The sequence below is a fragment of the Chlamydotis macqueenii genome, chromosome 6 (assembly GCF_036417535.1).
Source record: "Chlamydotis macqueenii isolate bChlMac1 chromosome 6, bChlMac1.mat, whole genome shotgun sequence".
Lineage (NCBI taxonomy): Eukaryota > Metazoa > Chordata > Aves > Otidiformes > Otididae > Chlamydotis > Chlamydotis macqueenii.
In genome coordinates this window covers 38,957,163-38,984,933 of record NC_141561.1, presented here as the reverse complement: position 1 = coordinate 38,984,933, position 27,771 = coordinate 38,957,163, and the positions used below count along the sequence as shown (strand labels likewise).

The 27,771-nt window shown below is 46.0% G+C and overlaps 2 protein-coding genes across 3 annotated transcripts in view; both read right to left on the bottom strand.

Annotated features, from left to right (window-relative positions):
* The window catches only part of VWC2L (von Willebrand factor C domain containing 2 like), a 50,748-nt gene extending 32,258 nt beyond the window's left edge, over positions 1-18,490 (bottom strand). The window contains exons 1-2 of one of the 2 annotated variants that reach the window (XM_086751037.1): positions 18,179-18,490; positions 15,583-16,206 (exon numbers count right to left, since the gene is read on the bottom strand). In XM_086751037.1, the coding sequence (XP_086607163.1) occupies positions 15,583-15,993 (411 nt within the window). In that variant the 5' untranslated portion in view covers positions 15,994-16,206; positions 18,179-18,490. The remainder of the gene's footprint in view (positions 1-15,582; positions 16,207-18,178) is intronic. The other variant, XM_086751036.1, reaches the window with a different exon arrangement.
* Positions 18,491-19,325: 835 nt separating this feature from the next.
* SPAG16 (sperm associated antigen 16) overlaps positions 19,326-27,771 on the bottom strand; it is a 393,690-nt gene continuing 385,244 nt past the window's right edge. The window contains 1 exon segment of the mRNA XM_086751201.1: positions 19,326-19,531. Coding sequence (XP_086607327.1) covers positions 19,326-19,531 — 206 coding nt within the window.

Genomic DNA, 27,771 nt, shown 5'->3' with positions numbered 1-27,771 from the left:
AAATTGCTGCTTTGTTTTTACTCATTTTAATCGCTAATTACATGGAGCGGTAGAGCTAGGTCCTGTGATTTGTGGAGGCTTTCACTGACGGATCCTTCAGGATTTGTCCCCATCTTCACGACTAGAGTGGCTGCAGCGCTAAGAAATACGTGACGCGTTTCCAGGACTGGAACCCAATCTACAGCTTAGAGATGGTCGGCACAAGGAGAAGACGGCCCTGAACAACTCTGCAGCTGAGGAAACAAGATATGACATACACATCTTTCGCTTCTGCGCTGTTGGTGTAACCTGAAAATGACACTGTAACACACCATGATGTTGCTTGACACGGAAAGCAGCTTAACAGGAGGGAAGAACCGCAGACAATTAAAGAAGGGAAGCACACCTCGGGGGTGCAAGTAACGGGCAGCCAGCAAATGAAAAGGCTGCCTCAGCATGAACAAGACTTTTCTCAGCCACCTCAAGTTCAAGCTACTTGGTCTTGCCTCCAGGATCTTCCTCCATCTATTTTATTCCCTTGCCAGTGCCCCGTACTGCGGCTCCTACCCAGATGCTCACCGCCATGGGTGACTCCAGCCTTCCTGTCCTGTCATTTTATGAATGTCTCGGCGCTTTCTCCCAGGGGATGTACTTTGGTATCTGATTTGCAAACCCCTGCCTTTTCAGAGAGGACTTTGCCCCAAGCACATTGATTGAGCACCTTTTCAGTAGTCTATGTGCTCTGCGTCCCTGCTATTAATTTCCCTGGAGCTACCCTTTCCATGGAATAACTATGGGGCACTGGCCAAAAAAGTCCTCTATTTATTTACACAGGCATTGTGTAGACCAAGCGGCAAAACAACAAACCGGGAACCAGTGAAGAACAGGGAACCAGTGCAAGATGTCCCAAAGTCTTATTTCCTTATTCCTCCACCTACCTCATTTGCTCTCATTTTCCTCCAGACCACAGCAGTTACGTTTTGTGGTCAGTGGCATTCCCACCCACATGCCGCAGGTTCGCTTGCTCTCTGTCCCAGCGCAAGTACTGCTCATGATTAGGAGCACACCTGACAGGATCCACTACGCAGCTCTGTCAACCTTTGCAAGTCCCAGAACCTGGATTTAAAGATCTGTCCCTCATGGAAGAGGTGTGGTTCACACTTTTGTCACCACTGAAGTTCCAAAGGTTCAAACACAAGCTAACACCAGTGCCTGGAAGAATCATAGAATCACAGAACGGTTTGGGTTGGAAGGGACCTTCAAAGCCCATCCAGTCCAACCCCCCTGCAAGGAGCAGGGACATCTCCAACCAGATCAGGTTGCTCAGAGCCAAGACCAAGTTGGATGGGCTCCGGGAAAGAAAGTTTCATCCCTACTGAAAAACAAGGTTGAAAAAAACACAGAGGGTTTCTGAAGTAGAAAGGGAAGAGGACACAAATCAGAGGCTATGACATTCCCACATGGACAGGGCAAACTCTTTATTGGTGTCCCTTAAACTGATATTCTAGAAAAACGTGTTAAGATTAAAGGATCATAAAAAAGGCTTGGCCCAGAAGACGATTTATTCACTCTACCTGCCTGAGGCAGAATAATCTTAGAAGACTCTCGAGGGAAGGATTTGTTAGGAAGAATTTAAAGAGATGTTGGTGCAGAAACATTCTTCTCACCATTGTCCAAAAGGACGTTCACGGGGCTCAGCCATAACATGGAGACATGTCCACACAACAACTGCGCGGTCCCTTACTGTCCACGGTATCTTTTAAGCACTGGACCTACCATTAAAACCAGAGAGCAAACTGGGTCCTTTTGTAGACGGTATCAGGACAGCACATTGACTGGGAAAACTGGTGCAAGGCACCTGAAATTCTTTTTACCCAATTTGCACTCCCAACAGGGGTGGGAGCACTAACCCTCAGAACGAGCGAGGAAATACGTTCTTTAATGTTGTTGTCAGAGCAGCGGCCAAGTCGAGCCAAGCTGGTGAGAAGACGTGGCCAACATCTAACCCCCATTCAAGGGCTTCTCAGAACAGATGAAGTGGGACGCAGAGCACAACGGGCCTTCTCAGTCTCAGCACTGACCCTGATTCACCTCTCCTTCAGCCAGTCGCTTCAAAGAGACTGAAGAAGCGCAAGGATGTGGACACTGAACACCTCTGTTTATAACCACACCTAAGATCACGGTGCAACTTGTGTTTCTCTTCTGGAGTACTGATCTCAAGCAGGACTGTGACCCCAGGTTTGGCTGGTGGGCAGGTTCATTCCCTGCTTCTACCAGGGGATGGCCCCATCCCGCACAGTGGGGCAGCTGGAGCAAGGAGCCAGAGCTCATCCGGTTGCGTGGCTGGAAAACCTTCGTCTCAGGTGCTGTCAAATGGGAAACATCTGCAATCAGCAGAGTTTGTTAACAGAGAAAGAAGGAAGGAAAATTAAAACAGAGAATAGAGAATACGCCTGGCTAATAAAGATTTTATGTGCATGAGCACATGAAGATAAATTTGATAGACGATATAAACAAAGAAAAGAACAAGGCAGCAAAGGAAACAGAATGAAAAAGAAGACACATCCTGAGCAGGGGAGATCAGGAAGCCAAACGAGACATCGATAGCATATCTACTGATCTTCACTCTCGGTCCCATACACACCAGCTCCCCACCATTTTCACCCTCTTTTTGGAAGCAAACGGCAGCAGATATAGGAATTATGATTGCTAATATCACCCAGCTACTCCTCACAGTTACAAGGGGCTCGCTCTCTTTTGGGGCTGGCCACCACAAGGGTCCTTCTTCAGTCAGCTACTCGGCTTCATAAAATGACAGAAATTTCATTCCTCTGAGAGCACTACACTTGAGGGCTCCAGCAGGCCCTCACGTCATCCAGAAGGACTGGTGGACAGAGAGACATTGCATGGTCAAATAATTCCTCAGGAAAACAGCCTAACATACTAATTATTCCCAAATTTAAGGGAGAGGTGGAGAAAAGAAAATGGAAAAATCTAATTCAAAACTCAGTGTCTAAATCTACTCTTTCATGCTTTTCTACAGCTGAAGAGGTTTGAATAGAACATTTTTTAGACCAAGGCAGCTGGTACAATCACACAAATAACCAATACACAAAACTTCAAGTTTTTAGGCAAGATTTTGCAAGAAGTTTCTGCAAGAGCTAAGCCTTACTGCATCTGAGCCACCTCATTTAGTCACAGAAATGCTCTGGTCCCAAACACTTACTGAACCCCACGCTCATTTCAGTCCTGTCCGTGGGGGGCTGTCACCCAGCTCTGAAGAGATCTCAGACCAAGTTTTAAGGCTGCAGTCTCCCGTGATCAACTGTGATTAATTCAGCTGGCTTCACTCAGACTCAGGATTTGCAGCTTATACCCCTCCAGGAGCTGGGAAAGTGGTGTCCATTTTCCCAGCAGCCTTCTGAGAGCTAGGAGTTATTTGGCACCTAAGTACCTGGAGAGCCAGTGGGACCTTACACCATTAAAACAGACTACACACCCACCTGTCACTCCTTCAGACATCCCACTCTATGAATTTAGATGCTGGCTCCCGATTTCCTCCACAGCCAGCTCCTGGGATTTTGGACCTCTCCTCACCTTTTCAAGAAAACACTTTGAACTGTGTGGTACTTCCTTCATATTCAGGTTTTCAGCCTCGTGAAAAAAGGTTTACATCTCTGCTGGAGCTAGCAAAGGTGGCTGCTCAAAGCTACTGCAAATTCTTGCCGTTGCTCCCTAGTCATCTGTTCTGAGATTCAGCTACCAGGTTTTACTGGGCTGCTCTCTTCCCCCAGGTAAGGTCGAAGAGGGTATTTGCACAAAAACGTCCCATGATCCCATACTCAAAGACTTCATCTCGCTGACTAGATCCCATGAAGGGGTCACACAAGGACCACGTCTTCATGCTGTCTGACCATCGCACAACAGCCCTTCACCAATTACACACAGCTGCTAGCAAACAACTACAGAGCAACACTAACCTTACAACTATTGTATCACAAATACTTGACATTTCTTTTGAGGAAGGAAATAAAAAAGCTTCATGTAATTACAACCATCTAACTGTGTTACAACAGACACATCCTGATCTTCATGCTGCTCAAGTTAGTAGAAGACAATTAAAGTATTTCCACCGAATTAAACAGACCTGCTACTAGGGCCTGTGATGCTCTTCACAGTCGAGTAGGAGTATTTACAGAACGGGCAGAAGGACTGGAGGAATCTGCTTGGCTGACTGGAATTTGAAGTGGTGACAACCGAGAAATTAAGCCAGTGGGCTTGCTTTCTGAGCCCCACGGAAACCCACGGATCCATCACACCACACCAAACGCAGAGCAGATGCCAGGAATCACCAAAAACCTCAATCGGGCACGTGAGCTCCCACCTCCTTCCAACATCAAAAAGGAAACGGTGCACAATACGCCTTTTCTAGATTACACAGCAAAGGGAAAAAAAAGCTTTTCATGGTAGTTTTACCGAATATGGAGTTGCAATGCTTTCTCCCTCTTTGGGAACGCGTTAGAAAAAAGTGCAAAGCCCTTAAAAACAAGGAGATGCCATCATCTCCATTTCTGCTGACATCAAAGCGGTCTTCAATGCAACGGATCTAACCTGGTGCTTCTGCACACACTCCTCAGTACCTTGCCTTTGATTCGGATCCACTCGCTGTGTCCACACGCGCCTCCTGCCTACATGTCCCCGGGAAGGACTGGATGCGTCCCATCCCCTGAAGTGCCGGACTCCGAGGGAAGGAAAGCTGAAAGCCACCATCACTGCTGCCAATCTCTCCGTCTTTTAGTCAAGACTTTTAGGCTCGACTGATGGCATCCTGCTCTATGCAGAGAAAAACAGCAGGAAAAGCGGAGGGATGTAAAGTGAAGTCTGTCAAATTGGGCACTTACATCTTAAGAGCAGCTCTAACTTTTAATGACACTAAGGACAATGGCAATTCTGATGGAAATGATTTTTGTAGCTACAGTTTCAGGTGGTTAATTTATTGGCAGGAAGCAAGAAAGGGAAGAAAGTTTAAAAGGACCTGATGAATAAAATCGGGAGGCAAAAACAGTTTCCCCACTACGGCTGAGGCGGGAAGTCATAAACCAGGGGAGATGAATAAAAAAGCAACCGGGATGGCATTCATCAAAGATACTCCTGGACTCGAAATTAGAATCATTTTCATTGTTATTGAAATTGCCTGTGATCTCAGGCAGATTAGCAGCAGATTGCAGGGAATTTCAGAGAAAGCTTTAAACTGAGAAATTCTGCAGGTGCCAAGCTGTGGAGAAGGGGCTGGCTAGGTTCCACCTGAAGGTGAGGCCGGATCAGTCCACTTCTCTTCTGGGCTCCTCACTTTGCCTTCACTATCAGCAGCACATAAGTAATCGTCTCAATTGTGTTAAATGTTTGGTGAACGGCTGGTTCTCGTCCGTGTGAGCATGTGCACCAAGGCAAGAACTTGCACAGGGCAAGAATTTCACTCATTTTTTTTTGTCACTCACTCAAAAAATCACCCATCCAGCTACTGGAGACATATGCTACAGAAACTACAATGACTTGGATTTTCCATAGCTGGAAAGCTGCTCAAATAAACAGCCCGGTGAGTGATTATTGACAAGTACAATCACTGAAAACGCCGTCAGGTTGCAAATGACTTTGCAACGGGAAAAAACTCCTAAGTCATTAGATGATAATTTATTTTGCAGTGAGAAACTGGAGCTGTATCCTACTTACACGGAGCACTAGCAATACAAATGAACTGCGCCATCCAAAAGCTGAAAAATGCTTGCACCATACTGCAGATCGGCTGAAACAGGGAGCTGGCTTCCAAGAAGCAGGAGATGTGGATGCCGAGATCCTGTATTTCTGCGGGAGCCCCCAACACGCACACAAACGCTATTAATGTGAGACTGAAATGAAGTGATAAATTTCTCACTCAACTGAAAGGACCGGAGAGACACAAATAGAGTAATAAAAACATTTTCTATAAATGGCGACTCCATCCCGTACTCAAAGCAGACCCATCACCTCAGATGAGGCTCTGAGCAAGCTGATCTAGTCGGGGATGTCCCTGCTCCTTGCAGGGGGGTTGGACTAGATGACCTTTGAAGGTCCCTTCCCACCCAAACCATTCTATGATTCTATCACCAGGAGGCTGAAGATGACTTGCCCATGTTCTCAGCCCACAGCTGCTGCAGCTCTCCAACCAAAGCTCGCCTTCAGTTACTCCTAACTGCTGCTTGTCTAGTCACAGCTACAAGAGTCTTTTCAGCAAGCTGGTGGCCAGACTTGGATTCTGGAGATGGAAAAGCATAAATGCTTTATAAAATGCCGTAATTCCCCCAGGTGATGTATACCTCTCCTCCCCTCAGCCCCAGAGCATGCCTGTCCATACCTGGAAACAACACTATCCTTGCCATCCCTGTATAAAAATTCCTGGGGAGCTACTACAGACCAGTAGGCCAGATGAGGGAGAGGGGCACAGAAGATACGACTCACCATGGGTATCCTGGGCCCACGTCTGAGGATTCAGGGTTGGGACGGCATTAGGAGCTTTGTACTCACATATTTGCTACGTGCCACACAACTTGATGGGTTTAAAAGGCTCCTGGAACCACGGCTGGGTCTGGAGAGTGACTCCTCCATTAGCTGATGAGAGAGAGACAACCTTGAGCTGAGCCCTGGCCCTTTTTCCAGGGGAGCTGCGTATCTGCAGTCTCGTGGTTGCTTTTGTCTCCCAAGTGCAGCAGCGGAGCTTTCCGTAACAACATGACTTTGCACTTCTTTCCTAAGAACACTCTGTTTTGATGTATGTCTCATCCTACTCCTTACAACAGTCGCACCTCACCTACCCTGGGGCTGAAGGGACTGGAGCTCTCTATTACATCGGTGATAATTTTTATGACTCTATTACAACAGTTTTTTAGCTCAGACATGCCCGGTGCACAGGGAACAGGACTCATTTTGAAAGGTTACAGATATGACAGATGGGACCGCGGCTCCAACGTGCGACGCGCCGCCCCGTTCCGACACAGACAAAATGTTTGTGTGTGCCTCCCATTTGTTAAGCTCCTTCCATTATCGATGGGGAAAGCGAGCCGGCCGGCAGCGTCCTGCTCTCCATTCCGTCCCTATCAGCTCTGGCAATGAAGGAGCCCCGTCTAGGAGAAAGCCTCCTGGGGCAGGGAGAAAGGAACCAAGGACTGGGTCAGAAAGCTGATCTCTTTCACGTGTGTTTTCCCAATACCTGAATCTGCTGTTTCCTCCTTCATTCAGGCCAAAAGATGGGAGAAGGCAATGGGATCACCTCTGTGTCCTGATAAAACACTGGATTTATATTAAGGAGGGAGGTATAACGTAACCAGCCATCACCGGGGAGATCTGGATCTTGGTCCCACTCCTTCTCCTGCAGTTTTCTGTCTGATCATCAGATGCACTCTCCACAGCCACAGTACAGGCCAGGCAGATTTACACCAGCGAGGGATTTGGCCCTGTGACTCTTACTCACAAGATACCCAGAGGACGGCTGCTTGGCCAAACCGAACCCTTGGGAGTCAGTCTGCTTTGCCCGAAGACAAAAGCAGTCAAGGGGAGGTGTGAGCTCCCCTCGCTGGAGGCCCCACACTGCAGACTTCAGCGCTGTATGACCCTCAGCTTCAGCGTTTTGAACCTCTTGTGCCCCGAGGGAAGCCAGTCCCACCCCCACGTACTGCAGCGGGAACTCCTGCTTCCCACCAGCACGCCAATATACAAATCCTTATCTCAGCTCAGCATCCTGCAAACTCCACAGAAGAGTACCTAACTGGTACCGAACTTTACACCGGTGTAGCATCCCAGTGGGCCACCCGTGATCCATGGAGCCGCAGGAGCTGATAGCAGCAGCGAACCCACCCCACAGAACAAAGCTGCTCTTTACCAGCTGGTTTTAAAAATTCTCCCGTCTGCCCCTTGTACCCAGTTGCCATTGCTCAAACCATCAGGAGAAGAGCCAGCAGGGTCCAGGAGGTTTCTGTCCCTCAGGAGATGCCATCACACTGGGTTATGAGCACAAGCCGGGAAGGACGTGAATGAAAACGGGTTGGAATAGGTCATCTGTGACCAGAGAACACGCGCTGGGGTCTGCTGACATGGGGTTAACGCTCAGTCAGGAGGGTTTTCCTGCCCAGGATGACCACAGTTAACGGAGTGAGAGATCCCTGCTCTGAGGAGCTGCCTCAAACCCTAACGCTCCTCCAGGCATCCCGAGTTCATTGTAACTCCCGAAGAATTACTCTGAACTGTACCACAGAACAAAGAGGAAGGAAGCCTAGCGCTACGTGTATTTTTATTTTGCAACCAGACTGAGCATTGTCATTACACGATTTATCTAACTATAGTCTTAAAAACAATAACTAGGATAATTAGCTAATTGAGCATTACTTTTAATGAACGCAATTCTGCGTGAAGTACATTCTAGTACCAACAAATACACACCTGCACCTCCCCTCGCTCTGACAGGGAACGGTTGTCTAAAAATCCTCTTGCCAATGATCTGTCAGCATCTCTATGGATGACATCCTTCTCCTGAGGACCTCTTGCTTACCAGCCCCACAGAAACATCTCAGTTGACAGAGACAGACACACCCTGGGCGAGCACTCTCTCCTAGGCCCCACTGAGCATCGTCTGGCGCGATAATAAACCCTCAGGGTTGATTTTTACCACTCCTAGAAGGAGCTGGTAACAGTTGCACATCCTACACCTTCTCTTTTCTTAACAGCACAGCTCCAGCAGCAACGGAGGGCAGCGGGAGGGCCAGAGCCTCTTCTCCGGTTGCGCAGAGATATCTCCTCTCTTTCGGTAGCTCTCTGGACAGCCCCCAAAATCTGGAAGCAAGCAGAGCCAATGGGCTATTTCCTGGAGCAAACATCTGAAAGCCCAGCCGCAGCTTTGGTGGTACAAAAGCTGGGCACGCATTCATTCCTGTGTCATATTTACTGGAAAAACACCAACCCTCGGGCTTGCACGTACAGGCCAAACTCTGCACTGCGCTCCCAGTGCGCTGTGATTAAAACACGGGGGCTTCTGCTTAATTCCTGGTGACTCTGAACCATGCTGACGCTCCAGTTTTGGGTCTCATCTACTTCAACGGGGAGCTTTGAGAGAGGACATGTGCAGCATGGCCGGCGCCACTGAGCTCTGAGCTTTTGGGGCCTCCATGTACTACTGTGATCTGGGGAAAACAAGAGCACGGATTTTTTGTAGCCAAATTCTGAATATAGCCCTATTCTAACAATACACTTGTGCATAATGTAATATATACGGTATAGAATCCGTAGCTAAGTATGTAACAGGACTTTAAAACCAGGTATCACTGCAGATCGATATGTGACATGCCCATCTACTTTAGCATGTTTTCTGGGTACAAATTATGACAGAAACACACTAAGTCAGTAATTTCAGATTCCTTTGCATAGACATTGTCACTGTAATTTTGCCAGGAGGGAGATAATAAATCATACTTTTCCATCTGACTGATGTTCTGTTTCCCCTGTCTGATTTCAATGGCTGTACGCTATCTTCAGAGCTGGCATTGTTCATGGCTCCTTTTATTAAAGCACAGGCATATTATTGAAATTTCTTTTGTATTATGATTTTCTAGCCGTACGTGAAATTGCAGAACACACACGAAGCAGGGGGGGGTGGGGAAGAAGTCCCATTTGTCTGAGTCATAGGAGGAGAGAAAAATGGTAATATTAAAATCAGGGGCCCATGCTGGCTTGGGTTAGTAATCAGTTTCTTGTAATTTAAGAGCAAAGATCTCAAACCTACTAGTGATTTAGATGACTGGTTAGCACAGCACCAAAAGGTTTTAAGAATTCTAGATCTTGCGATGATTAGTTCGCCATGATTTGAACACCTTCCAAGATTCACCAGGAAACCGAGGAGAAAACTCAGTAAAGAACCTTCCCTTTTCTCCCCACGTTGTTTTTCCAGTGGTCCAATGAAGCTCCTCACATTTAAGGTGCTGCATCTCTGTTCTCTCACGTGGATACAAACCGCAGCACCCAGGCTCCAAACCTGCAGCTGGGCAGTTCAGCGCCCCCCCGGCAGGGCTGAGGGACCCCCAGAGCAGCCTACCGCACCACCCCAGGCACCAGATGGGTGCACATCCCTCCCCCTCAGCTTCTCTCTCAAGCCAGGGCTGTAACAAACTCTTGTTTGTCACCCTAACAGCATCATCCCATCAGTAACGCTGCGGGAACGTCCCGAGTGTTTCATTCACTGCACTCCCAGGCTGGGTAACCAGTGGTCGGAGCAAGGCTGTGGTTTGCACCACTTCCATTTCTATTTTTGGCACGGTTCTGGGAGCGGGGAACTACTTTTCGGTTTCATTGCCTCCTTTTCTCCAGTGGCAGAACAGACACACGACATTTCAGGGGCTGAGAGGTGCTGGGGTAGCAGCTGAATACGCTCTTGCATGTGCTAACGCCTTTTGACGAGAGGTCTTATTTCGTTAAGCTATATTGAGATAATTGCATTAATAAAACATTTTTGAAGAGCATTAACAAAGGAGAAGGAGGCTCACTATTCTGAAGCAAAGGTTTCCATAATTAGTCTATGATAATGCTATGCTTATATAGTCCCTCATTTATTTTGGATTCTGCTTCTATCCCGAAGATCCCTGTTAGAGCTTGCGAGCCCTGCTGTGCAAAGTGCTGCTCAAGAAGACATAAAGTCAGCGAGATACAGAAGCTGCAGTTGAAGGATTACAGATGATTTGTGGACAAACAAAGCAATGAACTTAAGATATAGTGGCAGGAAACACGGGAAAGAAACATAAAGTAGAACTCCAGCAGTGAAATCCTGGCTTTTTTCAAGTCAGTGGAGATTTTGCCAGAGAATAAAATGAAATTTTCTCCTTTCCTTTTTTTTTCCCCCCAAGCTGTGGAGGCTTGCCTAGGGGCAACGGGACGTGCTCCCATCCCTCTACACTTGTGCTTGCTGCAAGGAACAAACATTTGGGGATCACCTAGGGACTTTTTGAGCAAGGATGGGTTTGGGAGGGGAGCAGTGAAGGTGGGAGGGGAGAGAACGAGGAGGTGAAGTCACTGGAAAGGGTGGGCAGATGAAAGGCAGCAGCAGAGGTTACGTACTGGCAGAGCCAATGGCTGGAAGAAATTGCAGCTCTGTGCTTGGCTGAAAGCAAGGCGGCCACTGAAGAGCACCCATGAAATGTCCCTGATGTTCAGAGCTGTTTCCAAGCTCAAGCTCACAGCTGCAGGTTGAAACTGCTCTTCTGACACGAATATTACCAGGAAGGTCAAGTTGTGATGCCAAAACCTCTTGTGTTCCCCCGCAAAGGAAAACTCACCCAATGTCCTGCCAGGCACAGGAAGGTATTTTAATGCCGGTGGCTAGAAAATTGCTGCCGTTGACTTTAAGAAGGATAGCACCACGCTACCAAAACCCATGTCCCTGGGACTCACTCTCCTGCAGGGACAGGGCGCAGTTCCTGCCTGTAGGGTCTAAAATCAAGAGAATGTTTCTCTCTTGTGAACTCATCATCCATCTCCCAGCAGTGGTATTCTGCCACGTATCCATACAGGTCCACAGAAGGTTATTCTGGGTATGCCTACCTCAGGTGATGAGAGATCTAGGAAGTTCACAAGCGATATAGACTTTTCAAACTGACAATCTAATCATTTTCAACAAGCTCCTCACTGTGGCTACAAATGTCCCCTAAACCACAGTGTAAATTGCATCTCTTCAATGTGGGTAGGCGTGCGCCTCTCTGTCAGCAAGTTCCGCGGGAGAGCAAAAACTAATCAGCACTTAAGGAAACTGTTGTCTCACTGACATTCGCACGATTTCTCCGTGAGCTGCCAATGAACATCCATCATGCCAGCCGTACGCTGTCTCCTTAAGTTTACATAACTGCTGTCTGGGAACACTGATTTAAAACACAACCGTGTGCACTCACACTAACCGAGACTGCTCTCCGAGTTGTTATTTGCTTGTTTTCTCTCTCTGGGAAGAAAGAGGAGGGTTAACAACCTCCCTGGAAGATCTCTGCTCGTACTCAGAGACCTGAACCTCCAGGACTGAAACCAAAACATGGCTGATGTGTGGGAGAAAAAGCAAGCTGCTAAGTGACCCCGAGAGTCCCTGCCAGACCTCTCCGGAGAACGCAGAGAGACTGCCTGGAACTTGCAGCATCCTTCATGCCTTCCCTGCAGCCACCACAGCTGCCCGTCACCCTGTGCTCGCCTTTGAGAGGGACTGGAGGAGACCCCAGAGACCAGATTTGAGGCTGACAAGGAAAGAAGTGGAAAATGAGGTTGGGAAAGTGATAGAGGGATCCCAGTAAAAGCCACCAGACCTCCTCTTGCTCCTCTGTACTGCTCCACAGGAGTCAAAATCCCGAGCACTGCGCAACAACTTACATATTAAACATGTTTGAGTTGGCTCTTGATTCACATTAGAGAGGCTGCGCTGATCTCCTCCGTGGGGGTTTCCAGGTGGAACCGCAGCCTCAGCCAAAGCTGAGGACAAGTCCCGGGCAAACCAAAGGGATGAGGCAGGCTCCGACCGGGCAGCTGGGACTCCAAACCCACAAACATCTCCCAGGACCCGTAACAGAGCTATGAAGATGCTACATGGGGTTACTAAACCATCTGTCAGGGACACAAGGTTTTACAAAAGGACTCAAGAAAAACTACTAATAGGGTCAGATTTACGATTCAACTTCAGTTCAGCATCACTTGTACATGTTAATGATCTAAGGGCACAAGCATAAACATTCGGACAGCTGTCTAAGCTAGATGGCTTGTTGTGATGTTTGTATTTTGCACTTATGATTGCTGTAAGTAAAAAAAAAAAAAAAATCAGAGGTACAAAACCAGTTCACTATAAGAAAGTCAAATATTCAAGAAATGGTCCTTTTAAACTATTCCTTTACTCTGAGATAGCCACAGTTACTGTCAGTGGTAAGGAAAAAAGAAAGCTGAATTGCATTTGGATTTCTCATCCCAAACCTAAACACAAATATAGAAACAAGACGGGAAAATTCTTCCAAATGGAAACCTCTCACAGATTTTTATATCCTAGAGAAAAAAAAAAAAAGAAAAGAGTTCTAGAGAAAAAAAAAACCTAATGTGTAAAAGATCAGGCAGTTGAAATTTGGACAAGGTAAGTCAGTCCTAAGACAGACACACACTTGCAAAAGATTTTTAAATGGAGGCTTATTTCAGCTGTAACTAAGAATGACTAGCACTTCTACAGCGGATGATTTGGGACCTACATGCCAGCAAAAGTAAATCAAGAGGGTAAAAGGGTTACTAGCCCACATAAAACAGTGCCTCTGGTTCCACTGAAAGGAGTCTGGTTTTGAGTCGGAACAACTGGAGAGAGCCTCTCCCCTTTGACTTCAGTGTGTGCGGAATGGACTTGAGAATGTTAGCAGACCTTGTAATTTCAAAGGGACGAGGGAAGAGCAGAGCTCAGAGCCTGTAAAACCTAGGAACTGAATTTCATCTGTGGACACAGCAGGTAAAGTCTTTGTCCTGTTGAACTCAACAGCAAAATGCTTGGATGCTTCCATGAAGTCAAGATTTCAGTTCACAGCAGCAGCTTCCTGCATCCTGAAGTTCTGTCTTTCCTGTAGCATTAATAAACTCATAGTTCATGGGTGCTCCTTTTTTTCCCCCAAAACCACCCCTGGAAGCACACAGTAATCTTCTATTGCTTGAATCTATACCGCTACTTAAAGGAAAAAAAAAAAAAAAGAAAAGAGTTTCACTGTTTATTCTAGGCAAACAGATAGACTTAAAAAAAATCGGTTTCTGCCCTACTCCACAAGGTCTCGAGCTCCCAGCAAACAGGTCCAGGTCAAATGCTCGACTGTCAGCTAAATGAAGTCTGAGGGATCTCACGTTAGTCCTGGACTGAAGGTTACCACGTGAGAGAGTGGCGTGACACCATCTGCTTTGTGATTCTCAGAGGACAACGGAACTTTGCTGTCCACACAACACCCGACAGTTGCGGAACACAGGAGACTGACCTACATTGCTCTATCTCCCTCTAACAGCCTTCCTCCCCTCAGTTCTGTTTCTCTGTCCTTTAATCCATTATCGGGGCGCAATTATTTCCTTCAGGAAAAGCAGTTAGTACTTTTGTACTTCATTCACATGCAAAAGACACCTTAATGAGAAGATCCATCTCATTATTCTCCCACAGAAATCTCTCTAAAAAGAGTCCTTATAACTTTCTCCTCTCTAAAATGTCTCCAAAAAGAGTCCTTGTAACTCCCACATGAGAACCTGACCACGTGTCACGATACACCGAGGTGGGACACTTCACCACTGACAACACAGCAGTCAACATGGCGCCACTGAAGCATGACGGCGGGATGAAGTTGGCTAGGCCCTCCTAGGGCAAGAAGGAACTGTTATTGAAGCAGTTCACCAGATCAGCACCTTCGCATTCCTCAGCAAAGCAAGGAAGAGAACAGATCAATCAGGACGACCCCCAAGGAGATGCTCCTCCTGTATTTGTTTTGCATTGTGTCTATATCTTGCCCATTTTGAACGATTGTAGTCACAGATGGACAGAAAAAGACGAACACAGACCATATGTGATAGAAGAAAGGAACTAAATACTACCTTCACTGAAAATGACAAGAGCTGGGAAAAAGGAGCTTGTGATCTACGTCACCGAGAACCTGTGAAGTACACAGACCCGTAAGGAAGTATTTTCATTGATAGAAAAGAAAATAAATCGGCACGTGTACAATGAGATCAGGCGTGCAGCCACAAAGAGTTATAGGCTGTTGTTAATCATGGAGGCACGAGTCTTAAAGCCATGTGACCTTGGAGAACAAGCTCGTGTATACCTATTGCCTTCACAGACCCTGTTCTTCATTGTGACACACTATTTTCCTTAGCAGAATTGAAAACATGCAATCAAACTCATTAGAATGAGAGATGCAGGTTGTGTAAAGGGCAATGGTTTCTGAAAACCTGGTCTTGTTTTTAAGATATATTCCAGAAGGCTTTCCTTACAACACTCCTAAGAGGAGCTCAACCATTACAATGAAACCCCATACTTCTCCTTTCTTGAGATGGTCACCTGCCTAGAAATTAATCTTCCGTCATTCTGACAGCCTTATCACAGCTGAAATTGAAATATTAAATATAGCTTGCAAACGACTTACTTGCATTCTCCTCCAGTTATGAGTAACAACTCTCAGTACCACACCATCAATTTTTGCTATCCAAACTGGGAAAGGGGCTCTTAAAAAGCACTCAGTCTTGGTTTACCACCACTTTTACAGACACCATTGGTAGTCCAGCCTGATTCATGCTACGAGCTAAGGCGGAGTTTGTCCGGAGTAGCAGACTCTGGAGGCTGGCATTTCACGCAGGGACTTTTGACCGACCACTGGCCCTCCCCTGGCGCACGTGAAGGAGCTTTCACGTGAGCCAGCCCTCCAATCAAAGCTAAAAGGGTCTCCAGCTTCAGCAGCAATTAACAGCAGTGAGAAAACACTGAGTGCCTTTGAGAGCCCCCGAAAGAAATAAAATTCCTGTAGCACACTAATAGTAAATACTGAAGAAAGGGTTTCATACCTTAAATTCCTCCAAGATTTTGTAATTTTTCCCATGATATTCACAAAAGTTTTTCACTTCTTTGCATTCTGGACAGCATCCATTGTGTTCCACTTTTGTACACTTTGGGTGGATTTTAGGGCATTCCGGTTGATCGCAAACAGGTCCATCCTCAGTACAGACACAGGGACAGTTGGAATGTCCCGGGAAAAAACGTTCTCCCAGTTTGTACACAAAGCCACTGTCATCCACGCAGCCCTTCCCTCGGTAGTCATCAAAGATCAGATTGTCATTACTGGAGGTCTGGTCCCCTTCATCGGCGGGATAGTCTTCATGATTGATGGCAGCTGGAGCGACCAAAGCAGGGATTACCAACAGAAGTATCCAGGCTTCATGGATACGAAGAGCCATCCCCCTCCTCGGCTTCTCCATGGGATCTCAATGCCAGCCAGAAACAGCTCCTTCCATAGGGAGACCAGTGTTGCGGTCTGAAAACAAATATTTTTAAGTGAGAACAAACTCAAAATTCTAAGGAATAGTGACTTAAAATGGTGATACTGTCAAACAGCACCCGCAAATAAATCAGTGCTTTCAAACTGCAGACAACCATCACTATTTCATTTGAATTAAGCCTCTTGTCAACTCCTGTTAAAGAGAATAAAGCACATTACGTACACAGATTAAGACACACGTGCCTGTAAGCATAGCCCACAAAACCCCTCTGGAGAAATGGGGGCTCACAGAATCACCTCATTTTCACTTTTCTTATTTCTGCAGTTGAGTTTTCTGATGCACCAAAGTTAAACTAGCTGCCTGAAATCGCACGGCGATGGGCAGCTCAGATGGACTTGATCCCAAGTTTAAGCATGGTCCTAACCTCCTGCTGGAGCCACTGTCCCTCTGTGCTATGTACGGTGTACGGCATGCTTCGTGAAACTGAGCTGGAAAACCTGAGCTGAAAAAAGAGAAAAGCATACCCTGCAGGTAGATCTGCAGCCAGTCTGAAAGAAGGTGCTGGGTTACACTTGGTCTGCGAGAAGCGGAATAGTGAAGAATTTTTAATACGGCATTTCTGAAGAGGAAGAGGGACTACCCGGGCTACCGACACAGCCCAGCCTGCAGCAGGTCCGCCGATTCCCGACAGAAGCAAAGATGCAATTCACCTTCTCCATTATTCAGCATTTCAGTCATTCCCAGAGAGAAACGCAGAGAGCAGGACGCTAAATGCCTGTGTAACGCATGGAGCCACGGAAAAGGGTTTGCCTTATGAAGCTGGAGCCTTTCTAAAACTTTGGGAGTGACGCAGCGTGGCCCGACCTTTGGAGAGCTCTGCTTAAGTGGCTAAGCTGAGGAGGGACCCAACGAGGGAGAGGAGGTTTGTGCAGCTCCCGGGGGAGTCAGCTCCAAGCCAAGGCTTGGTCTGCGTGTGCCTCGGGTGCGCGACTGGCTGCCGGCGCTGCCACATCACCGCCGCCAACGCACCGTCCTGCCTGTGCACCAGCCACCGGCCAGCGCAACCCCAGCAGCAGAATGGTTTCTGACCTCTCTGAGGAGAACTGGGCAAAGTATGACAGGAAACTTTTAAATGAGATGAAACATTAGCATTACGTGGATGGAGGAACGACGGAGGCAGCTGCCGGCACAAACCAAAACCAGACTGCCTGGATGTGTGGGCATTCCTCCCTTCCCACAGCGCGCACGCACAGCCACACGCAGTATATACAAACATGCATTACCCTACACACACCGGCAAACACGTACTCCCCCCACGCCCCCCCGGGAGATGCTTTCCATGTATCAGGATTTTTGGTGGACTGCAGATATTCAGCAATTAATTCTCCCTTAATTGAAGCAAAAAAAAAAAAAAAAAAGCAGCAGCAGAAGAAAGCTTTAATCCTAGAAAAAGCAGCTAAGGGATCCTTGTTGACAAAGCAGTTTTTCCAAAGCCACAACAGAGGGAGACACCGGATATTACACAAGCTTTATCAAATTCAAAAGATATCTTCCTAATTGAAGCGCTAGCTAGGTTTCCAGCACAAGCACCAGGCGCCGCGTTACTACTACCAGCAGCATTGACTGCAACGTGGTGTTTGGGAATCGGGTGATTCACGCAGATAGGGCTGCTTCCCGGATCTACGGAGCAGGGAACCTTGCCCACCTAAACGCTACAGGTAGGCTGCAATACTGCAGATTGGTGGGCATTTAGGGGAAAAAAAAAAAAAAAGGAGAAGCAAATGAAGGAATTCATGTCTGAGGAAATATGAAACACTCAAGAGAATTTGTTAAAGTTTGATGAGGAAGCTCTCCAAATTAAAGAAAAAAAAAGTTTATCCGAAGATCATAAATAAGATGACTGTATTTTGGTACAGCCTGCAGCCGTGCGAGATGTCCCACAGCAACTCAGGAGCGCTGGGCAACCCTGGAGACCAGACAGCCTGCGGACGGCTGGCAGGGGCAGATTTCAACAAGTAAACAAACGCTGCTCAGCCCGGCGTTAGTTCACAGCTGAACTTTCTCATCATTTCTCATCATGAGAGAGGCCAGGATCGCAGGTGGGTCTCTGCGTAAAGCGTTTCCATCCGCCTTCCCTCACCCCGAGAGAATCACGTACGCTTACCCGATCCGGCTCGCTCTGAAGGCTGGAAGGGGTCACAGGCCACCGTGGACTAAAGGGTCAGAAACGGATCAGCGAAAGCAGCTCCTCTTCATCGCATTTTCAGCGTGGACTCACGGCCAATCCCTTCTCCTCCACCTCCCATGGCAAAACCAGCGGAAAGCGGCAGCCCAGCGACCCCAGCATGAGCCCCGAGCTTCGGCCCGTCGTTCCGGATTCACAGGCGGGAGCGGCGAGGCGGCCCGGAGGCGGGGATGCCGCCGAGGAAGCCCCATGCCCGCAGCGCGCTCATCGCGGCGAACTTGGGCTGGATTTCCTCCGCTCCTGGGGAGAGGATGCGAAGAAAAAAAAAAAAAAAAAAAAAAGCCAAAAACCCCAAACTATCCCCCACCACCCCCCCTCGTCCCTATGCCCAGCGGATCTCTAGCGATGCCGGATTTGCCAGGGCGGGGGAAGGGGGGGGGGGCTGGAGGCGGGCGGGAGAAGGGCGGGCGGAGGGGCGGCGGCGGGGCCCGCTCCCCTGCGGGGACTCCCCGGCCCGGGGGCCGGCCGTGCCCGCGCCGCCCCGCCTGTCAGAACTGGAGGGGAGAGAAAGAAGGGAAAGCGGAAAATAAATAAATAAATAAAATAATAATTAAAAATCTCCGCGGTGGGGGAGCACGGCCGCTCTCTCCCGCTCCTTCCTCCTGCCCCGGCGGCGTCCGGAGCCTTTGCTGCAGGGAGAAAAAAAAAAAAAAACCAAAAGACCAAAAAACCACCCTGCCCCCCTCCAGTCCCCCACCCCAAAACGGCTGCTGCATGGTTCAAACTCCCCCTCTCCCCCCGCGCCGGCGCTGGGGAAGGGGCGCCCGGCTGGTGCGGCGGTGGTACGCTAAGCATCGATCTCGCCTTGCAGTTCGGCTGCTCTGTCATTAGGCGTCATTGTAAAGCTACTGCTCCAGAAAGCACCGAAAGAGAGAGTGTTGATGTTCAGAGAAAGAAAAAAAAAAATAAAATGTCAATAGAAAGAGAGAGAAATTAGGGATTTTATTCGGATAAAATGCAGACTACTACTCCTTTCAGGCGATTATTCACAACGCAAACATTAACTATGAAAACACTTGCTTCTGTGTCGTCAAACCTTTTTTTTTTCCCCCGTAATGCCTTGAGATTAAGGTTGCGTTGAGCAGCGTGCTGCTGGTCCTCGGGTCCAAAGACAAACCGTCCCGTCGGCAGCCCCCGAAAGCAGCCACTCTGCCCGGTGAGTGAAGCCGACGCTGCGCGCTTCGCCGCGGCCCTGCGGGCTGGAGAGCTGCCCAAGCTCCAGCGGCAGAACCTCCACGGATCCATCGCCGCTTGCCAGAGCCACCACACGACCTGAAATTCAGAGGAAAGTTATCCAGATTTGCAAAGGCAAAGCGAGAGAGAGGGGCTGGAAGTTTTGAGAGCGGGACTTTAAGGATCCCCACATTTTGCATACTCCTGTTTTCTGAGATAAATTATCAGAAAATGGGGCAGATCAATAATAACGAGATTGGATTCTGGAGTGATTAAGTACAGCTGGAGACCCTAATGAGCATGCTGCTCATTAGGAGCACAGCTATTCTGCTTATATTTGGATACAATTACTCAGGGCCAGATCGTGACACACAGACCGAGCGCCAGAGAAGCGGGTGCTCTTCTGGTACCTGCAGGTATCGGCATCAGACCACGCTCTTTAGGCTGCTTTTCTCGTAAGAAATGAAGATGTGGGTTTTCAACTGAATTTCAAGGAGGTCAGGCACCTAACTGACCTGCTTCCTTGTATCCTTACGGGAAAACCAACCATAATTAAATTGTTAGTGCAGAATGGGGTCTAACAGTAGAAAAATAACAAAAGGAAACCTGAAAAAGGTTCTAAGGAGTTCCACGTTTCCATGTGTTTGCTTAAGACCCAAACAGACTCAAATTTTCACCACTCTCAAGGAGGCAGAATGTGTTTTTAAGTTTATTCCCATCCTGCTTAAATAAAAGCAGAGGTAGCCGCTGGCAAGCGATATGTTTGAAGCACCTTTTACTTATCCAGCCACCAGATAAAGACTCTCTCCTGTTAGAAATTAACTATAATAATCATGAGTTTCACGTACCAAAAAAAAAATAAAAAAAAAACCCCAACGAATAGGATCAATACATTCATTTCAAAGGCGACGTGGTCCTCCCAGCAATGGGATCACTGCACTGCCAGTCATGATCTCGGGCAAACACCTTTTTCTGTTAGGAGCAAGTTCAATACAGCCTCCAAATGATTACAGCTCTGCTCGTGTACCAGGATTTTTATCTCTGAAAGCAAAATCATCACCAGCCGAGGAATAATTAATATTGACACTGACAAAGTCAATCTGGCAGCGAGACCATCATTTTTTGGGAAGATTATGAAAAACTGGAGATATTTTGCTATTTTTAGTCATCCGGGTCATTTGCCAAGCAGCCAATGGGAACACATTCCCCAACAGAAGACAGAATGGAGGAACCTGTTCCAATTTTAATAACGTGCAAGCCAAAGGGCCATGGGTGTCCCTATGCGATATATAGTTTATCCAAGGAATATACTGTCGCTCCATTCAAACTAACGATGCTCTCTGCTCCGCTCATGGAGATCCGATGGCTTCGTTTGACAGCCGGGGAAGTAAACAACTGCCACTCTCTCCATTCGTCACAGGAGACGCATAGTCTAAAACATCTGACAAATGCACGGGGAATATTTAATCACAAGGTATGCCTAGCGTGGTCACGGCTATTTGTGCAAGAAAGGGAACTAGAAAGTAGAGCTAACCATGATAAATATGCCCTATTTGCAAACCTTTATAACTACCCGGCTTCTTCATCTAGAACAAAGCCTGACACAGCAAAGATCTGTAGGATGGATTAGAGTGTCCAAAGCAGCAGATGTGAATATTTATTATAAACTCTCTTCCAGCAAGTCTTTGCTGACAGAAGCGTTGCATATGGATTTCACTGGCAGCCAGACTCTCCAGGCAATCGCTGGGATGACTTTTCTGGGAGCCAAACAAATGCCATTGCGCCTGGAGCCCTGACACCGCAACAGCTGGGCGGGGGGTTAATGTCACTTTCAGCTTCCCCAAACCAGTAACGAATCCAGGCGTTACAAAGAGAGAGGGACAGGAAGGAGAAAAGAGTTGGACAACTGCAGTCCACTTCCAGACAGTAAAGGCAAGACAAACTCAAAACCTGAAACAACAGCTTCAGTGTGGAATTCAGCCTGCCTCTGGCAGCAGGACAGGAGCAGACCCCAACGCTGCATTTTTCTGAACTCTTTGCTAGAGAAGTCATACGCCTGGAGTAAAACGACAGCAACTCTCATCCGGTTAGTCCACGCCAATATTCCGACAGTATCAGGAAACGATAAAAACAATAGGAAAAGAGAGAAGGACAATAAAAACCAACTAGCTGGGAGATGCAGTAGTAAACGGCATGTGCCTTCACTGCACGTCCCTTGCCAGGGATGGGATTTAGGTGAAGAATGGTTCATTTCATCCTGATTTTCGTTACCCAAGTTACGATGCGCTACCATCGTTGACTACGATTACAGCCCCTTCGTTGCTGGGTAGGAGCAGGATGCACAGGCACGTGCCTGTGCGAGGGAAAGAAAGAGGAAGGGAACGCACAAAATGAGAACATCTCATTTCCGTCACCCTTTATGTCAACACTGATCTATGCGCTCATAACAATTTGCTCATTATAATGTAAATTTACTCCCTCCTTCCTTCCAAAAGGAGATGTTTCATTTTGGAAAGAGGGAACAAATTGTGTTTTATTGCTCTTTCAAAATGTTCTGCAATTAGGAAAGCAAACAAAAACTGTTACATAATTGTCATGCAAAGCTCTGTTTTTATGAAGGATACTTACTTGCACACTAAGAAACGCAAGAGGAAGATAAAAGCCTGGAGAGAAATTTTTCTTCATACCTTTGGCCAAACTGTCAGGTGGGGCTGGCCTATGAACTCAGCAGTTATGCTGATTTGCACTGAAATGAACAGTTTCCACTTAGAAGAGGCAAAGCCTCAAAGACTCAGACCTCTAGATCTCACAGCCTCTAGATCTCCAACGCACGAGGCTTCCAAAGAACACGCTCAGGATCTGCTGGTGCACCTCCATGGGAGATAAAATGAAGCTCTGCTCTGGCTGGCCCCATGCCAGTGCTGAGCTCGTCCTTCTTCCTCAAACTGGCAGGCAGGAGTGATGACAAAGCACCTTGCCACCACAAAGAGACCCTACAATAGCAGCCTTTGTACTAATTACAGCTAATTTGCTGTTGCGCATTGCTAGAACATAGGTACTCATTTTTCTGATGTACCCCCATTATGTCCTTAGAAGAACATAAGCTCTGACCATCTGGTCACTTGCTTCAAACAGGATGCAGTGAGTTAGAAAAGGCGGAGAGACAAAGGCAGGGAAAGGTATAAACAACTTCTGTGCTAAGAGCGGTCAAGACTTACCCCAGAAAAACTATTTGCACACTAAAATGTTTTTGGCGGATCATGCTTTCTCTGCATGCAAACCTCAGTCTTCACTTAGCCCACGGTACTGCCAATGTTTCCCTCGCTGGCGGCCCACAGAGAAACGCAGAGCTGTTCCTAATCCCACGTGCGCTACCTCACCAGGCTGCCATTTCCAGGCTGGCAATGCTCTTGGTTCTAGCCATTGATTCATTACAAATGCAGTGCTGTTGTTTGGGCTGGAAATACATTTGTACCTAACAAAACAAAACAAAAAAATCACTCATACCCTTCTAGAAGAATTATTCCTGATATTAAAACCATATCCCTACATTGTTTTGAGAGTAGAACTGAACCCTAAAAATCAATTAGTACCTCAAAAGATGCGATTACTTTTAAGACATGTACCTAACTTTGGAGAACGTGGTAATTAAAATGAATTCTATCCCAACTCAAACCATTCTGTGATTCTATGAAATCTGGCCCAGTAAATTTTCCAAATGTTCATAAAGTTATGGACCTAAGAAAGGCCACAGCCATGAAGTGTCAAAAGCATGAATCTGGCAAAACAAGAAAGTAATTTTACTGGAGTCTCCACAGTCACCTAAACATGTGAGCTTAAAATCAAAGTTACTGCATTCAGTGAAGCTCAGTTATGTTACATATAAGTAAGCAGCGTGCTTTTCTTATCTGCAAGGAACTTTGCATACGTATGGTGCTGTGTAAATACTAACAAACCCAAAGCCACGCATGCGCATACAATATGACATCCATCTCCTAACTTGAACTGGCGGGTAAATTTAAAATAGTGCTGATATATTGAAGCAATTTAATTTGTTACTGCATTTCTTGAGAAGACAAAACCAGACAGGATTCATTTGCTGGGCTGATAGAACAAAATTACTTGGGGTAGAGGGAACAAAACCTGTACTTGTCAAAAGAGACTTTGACAATTTGTATTCCGTAAGAGCCTAACCAAAATCACAGCCGTGATTACCGTCTTCTCTGTAAAATGAATGTTGAGTGAAACCTTGCCAAGACCACGTTAAGTAGTGCTTTATTGGCTTCTGCATTCAAACAGCTGGAAACAGGGACATCTTTAGACTGGGAAAGCCTAAAAAGCAGACTACTTTACTGGTATTAGGCTCTGACAGTCAATAAATGATGTTGACCAAATCCCTAAGATTTCATCTTAAAACAAAGAAGGCACAACTGTAAAGGCTGTCAAGCAGCTGATTTCTCAAACAGTTGGAAACTGAGCCCACTTCAGAGTGAACCCTCCAACAGAGCTAACCCGCCCACTTCGTCCCAGCGCATCCCGCGCACGTGGCAGACTGCTACGCAGACACGCTGCTGTGCCCGAACAAATCACCGCCACCAGCCCTCATCGGCGAGCCCCTTAGAGACACATGGAAGCATTCAATTTTTCTTCAGGGAAATTAATTTACAAAGGAAGTAACATTCAATTATCAAATACTCTGAAAATTCCTGTTTTAGCAGACAAGTAGTTAACGTTTGTAGTCTAGCAGCTGAAATGTTAATAACATAGTATTGTAACGAAAGTCACAAACTCCACAACTTATTGGAGCATATTAGGCTGACTTTCATACTGGTAACTAGCCCTGTTTGTTGTCTCAGAGTAGTTTTTTTTCACAGCTTCAGCAGCTAAGATTAACTCTTTCGCTGAGAAAACAGAGCAGAACCAGGACAGCGGAAGATCGAAGCCTCTCCCGTCTGCTCCAGCAGCGATGGCTCCCAGAGCGAACGGACTAGTCAGGGTGCTGGATTTGGACAACTGCTTCTAATAAATGTACAGCAGTTATTTTAGACTTTCTTGTAAATAATTCAGAGGTAGTTAACTTTCCCAATTTAAAAATACTCACGCTGCCAAACCATAAGCAAAGCATTCATCTTCAAAGATACAAACCCAGTTATTTCTGGTTTCGTGAAAATTAGAATCTTGCATGGATTTAAAAAATTCTGTTTATCATAACGGCACAGAGAAGCCCGAGACCATTACTGATGGCAAAGATGAAATAACATGTCAAAGAAAGAAAGAAAGAAAAAGCTTTGATCGATAGGGAAATGATTTTTATACACATCAGAACCAATTGAAAGAATTCTCTAGGATCAATTTAGATAGACAGAAATGCTTTTCAGCATTTATTACCTGTGGAGGGAATATTGATCCCATCCATTGATTTCTCCTATGCACATAGAGCAGCATCTGGTTTTGTTGTATGTTTTTTTAAAAAGAAAGATGCTCCAAAGTGGAAAGTATCAAGAAACTACTTATATTTTAAGGACTTACGTTAATGGTTCAACCAATACCATTACTCAGAACTTTTAAACTCTATTCAAGAACAGGCAACATGTAATTTAGCTTATTTTTTGGCACATGATTGTTACTCAATAAAACATATTTTAAGAGAAGGGGTTTTTTTTTTAAACCTTACTTACCAAAGGCTACTAATTCCTTACACAACATGTTGTACCAAACATATTTTCTTTCCTGTTCCCTTTTTTTAAGGAATCTCTCTTCAAGATAATGCTATGAATCACACAGCTCTACTGGATTCCATTCCCTCTGAAATAAGGTCTTTTGTCATTATTGGAGCCGTCACCATTTGTATCATCATGACGATCGCTCAGGGTCTCCAAGGAAGAGGGCACCTCTCAGGCCACGCGTAAAAAGCAAAAATACCCAGTCCCTGCCTTGAATAAACCACAGTCTAAGCATAATTAAAAAACAACCAACCACAACAAGAAATACAGCAAACAGGTCAGGGAGGACAAAGCTACAGGTAACTGTAAACTTAATTAGCCATCATCACCCTGGCAGCAGGAGAAGCCTTGGGTCTGAAGTCTTGTCCGCGCACTGCAGCGAGCAGAGGCAGCAGGCACCGTTCCCTGTGCTGCCTTCCGCCAGCTCAGTATCTGGCCTACAGTTCTCACGTGGTATGAAATTAGACAAAACTTGAATTTTGAGAAACCTTTCTGAGGGAGATAGAAAGGCAGACGGAAAGGCTGCCAAACGCTACGAAGATTCTTCATGTGAACGTTAGTGTTCTTGACTAAATAAGAGTAAATAAAATACTTAACAGATGCTGCAAACTATGATTGCAGTGGCTGTAGATAAAATTCTTCATTACTGTCACACCAAGCAGAATGTTATTTACCAAGCAACTGACTTCACCATACGATAGATGTTGTACGTTTTCCTTGTTCTATAAACAGCTTTCAACAAATATAGCAATTATTTCTCCTTTTCCAAAGGTACACTGTGTTTTGCTTAGGAATGCACTTTTTTTGGACATTGTTACAAGTCCTCCATTCTCAAATGTGAATAAAAGCTCCTAAATATTCTTCTCTTGGAAATAATGGCAATCTCCTCCTCCCTTTGCCTTCCCACTGTGTTTGTTTAGATCCTTCATGGGAGAGGGCACAGAAGAATCTTCTTGAGCAGGCTGTAAGTCACTTGCAGCAATTTATTAAATATTCTCCGTAATGGAGACCAAAAGGCAAACTGGGAACGAGAGGAGAAGTCCAACAATCTGCTGATATAGGCTTTTAATATATTGGTACCAAAACAAAATCCTTTTGTCATTCTCCAATGTAATGACTTTTTTTTCTTTTTTCCTTTCTCAGAAATATTTAAATAGATGGAGATTTGGTGAAGTACCTTAGGGAAAAGCAGCTCATCCCAGTACGCATTTAAATTCATGCGTAATCATGTGCTTAAATAACGGCAGGACTAGGGCATCACCAACAGATTCGTTACTGCAATAATGAGTTACAGCACAAGGTCTTCTAATGAACAAATTCTCTTTCATTGGGCTTTTAGCAGTACACTAACAGACCTGTTAAAGGGAAAGGCAGCTTTATAGGCTGAGGAGGGGCATATAACGCAGGTTTCCTAGACCCAAGTCTTAGAAGAAGATAATAACAGAAAAGTAAGCGTAGAGAAGTTTCTCCAGGTGTTCAATAGACATTTACAAAGGTGATTCCCTCACAACACAGAAAAATTCAAATTACCCAGGCAGTGTGTTAATAAAATTCAGTTACCTTTAAAAATCTGTGTATAGAGCTTCGTCCTGGATGAGAAGTGAGTGTGCGGCAGCACGTAGCCTTACGCATTTCCCTCAAAAGAGTAAGGGTGTGGAGTAAGGTTTGGCCAACGGAAAAAGAGGACTTCTCTTAACTCCTTACTGTGTGGGAAATGGGACCTAGGTGAAGAGGTTACTTCCAGAGTTTAAACAGATCGCAGAACTCGACAAATCCTTTTTCAATCAAAAAATCACCGGAAAGTTACTCAGAGCAAAGAAAGCATTTATCTGATAGAATAAAATCTTTTATATAAAAGAACTTAAAGCCTCTTTATAAGGATTTCAAGACCCAGACCATTAGTGTAAAGCTACCTCTCAGCTGGACTTGAGCTTGTTTACATTAGCTTTTAGTTGGTCTTTTGGTAGCACTGGAGATTTTCAAAACAGTTTCAAAACTAAACCAGAAAGTATTAAAGCAGAAACTTTTGGAGCAGAGTCCTCAAGATGTCAAAACCTTTCTGGATGTGTTAATGAAGCATGCCTGAATATATTAAATATAATATATTAGAGAATAAAAGGACAACAATCTCAATTTTCTGTCCAGGACTGGAAGTTTTTTCATGAACATTTCTACCAAAGAAGATTTTAGTGCATATAATAGGAAGACATTTGTCTAGCTTTCAGTGTTACCTAAAATATCTGTAAGTGGGCACATGTAAATCTGTGCTTCCAAGTGAATCGACCTGAAGGAAGGTTAAAAAAAAAAATAAAAAAAAAAAGGGTGAGGAACAAGGCAGACAGTACTCTGGCAAAAACCCTCGGACTGCTACCTCGGTCCCACTGAGCTCTTCTGAAATCTCAAGTCCCAACAGGCAGCGTTTGGTTCTCATATCACCACTAAACGGGAATGCGTTCAGCGACGCTGCATCGGCAGGGAGCTGCCTGGAGCCTCGGCAGAGCAATCACCCCCACCACACTTGTTGACCAAGAAACTTCAGAGAAGGGGATATCAGAAATGTTGCTGATGTAGTTGTGCTTGTGCTGCCCAGGGCAACATCACGGCAAAAGTGTCGAA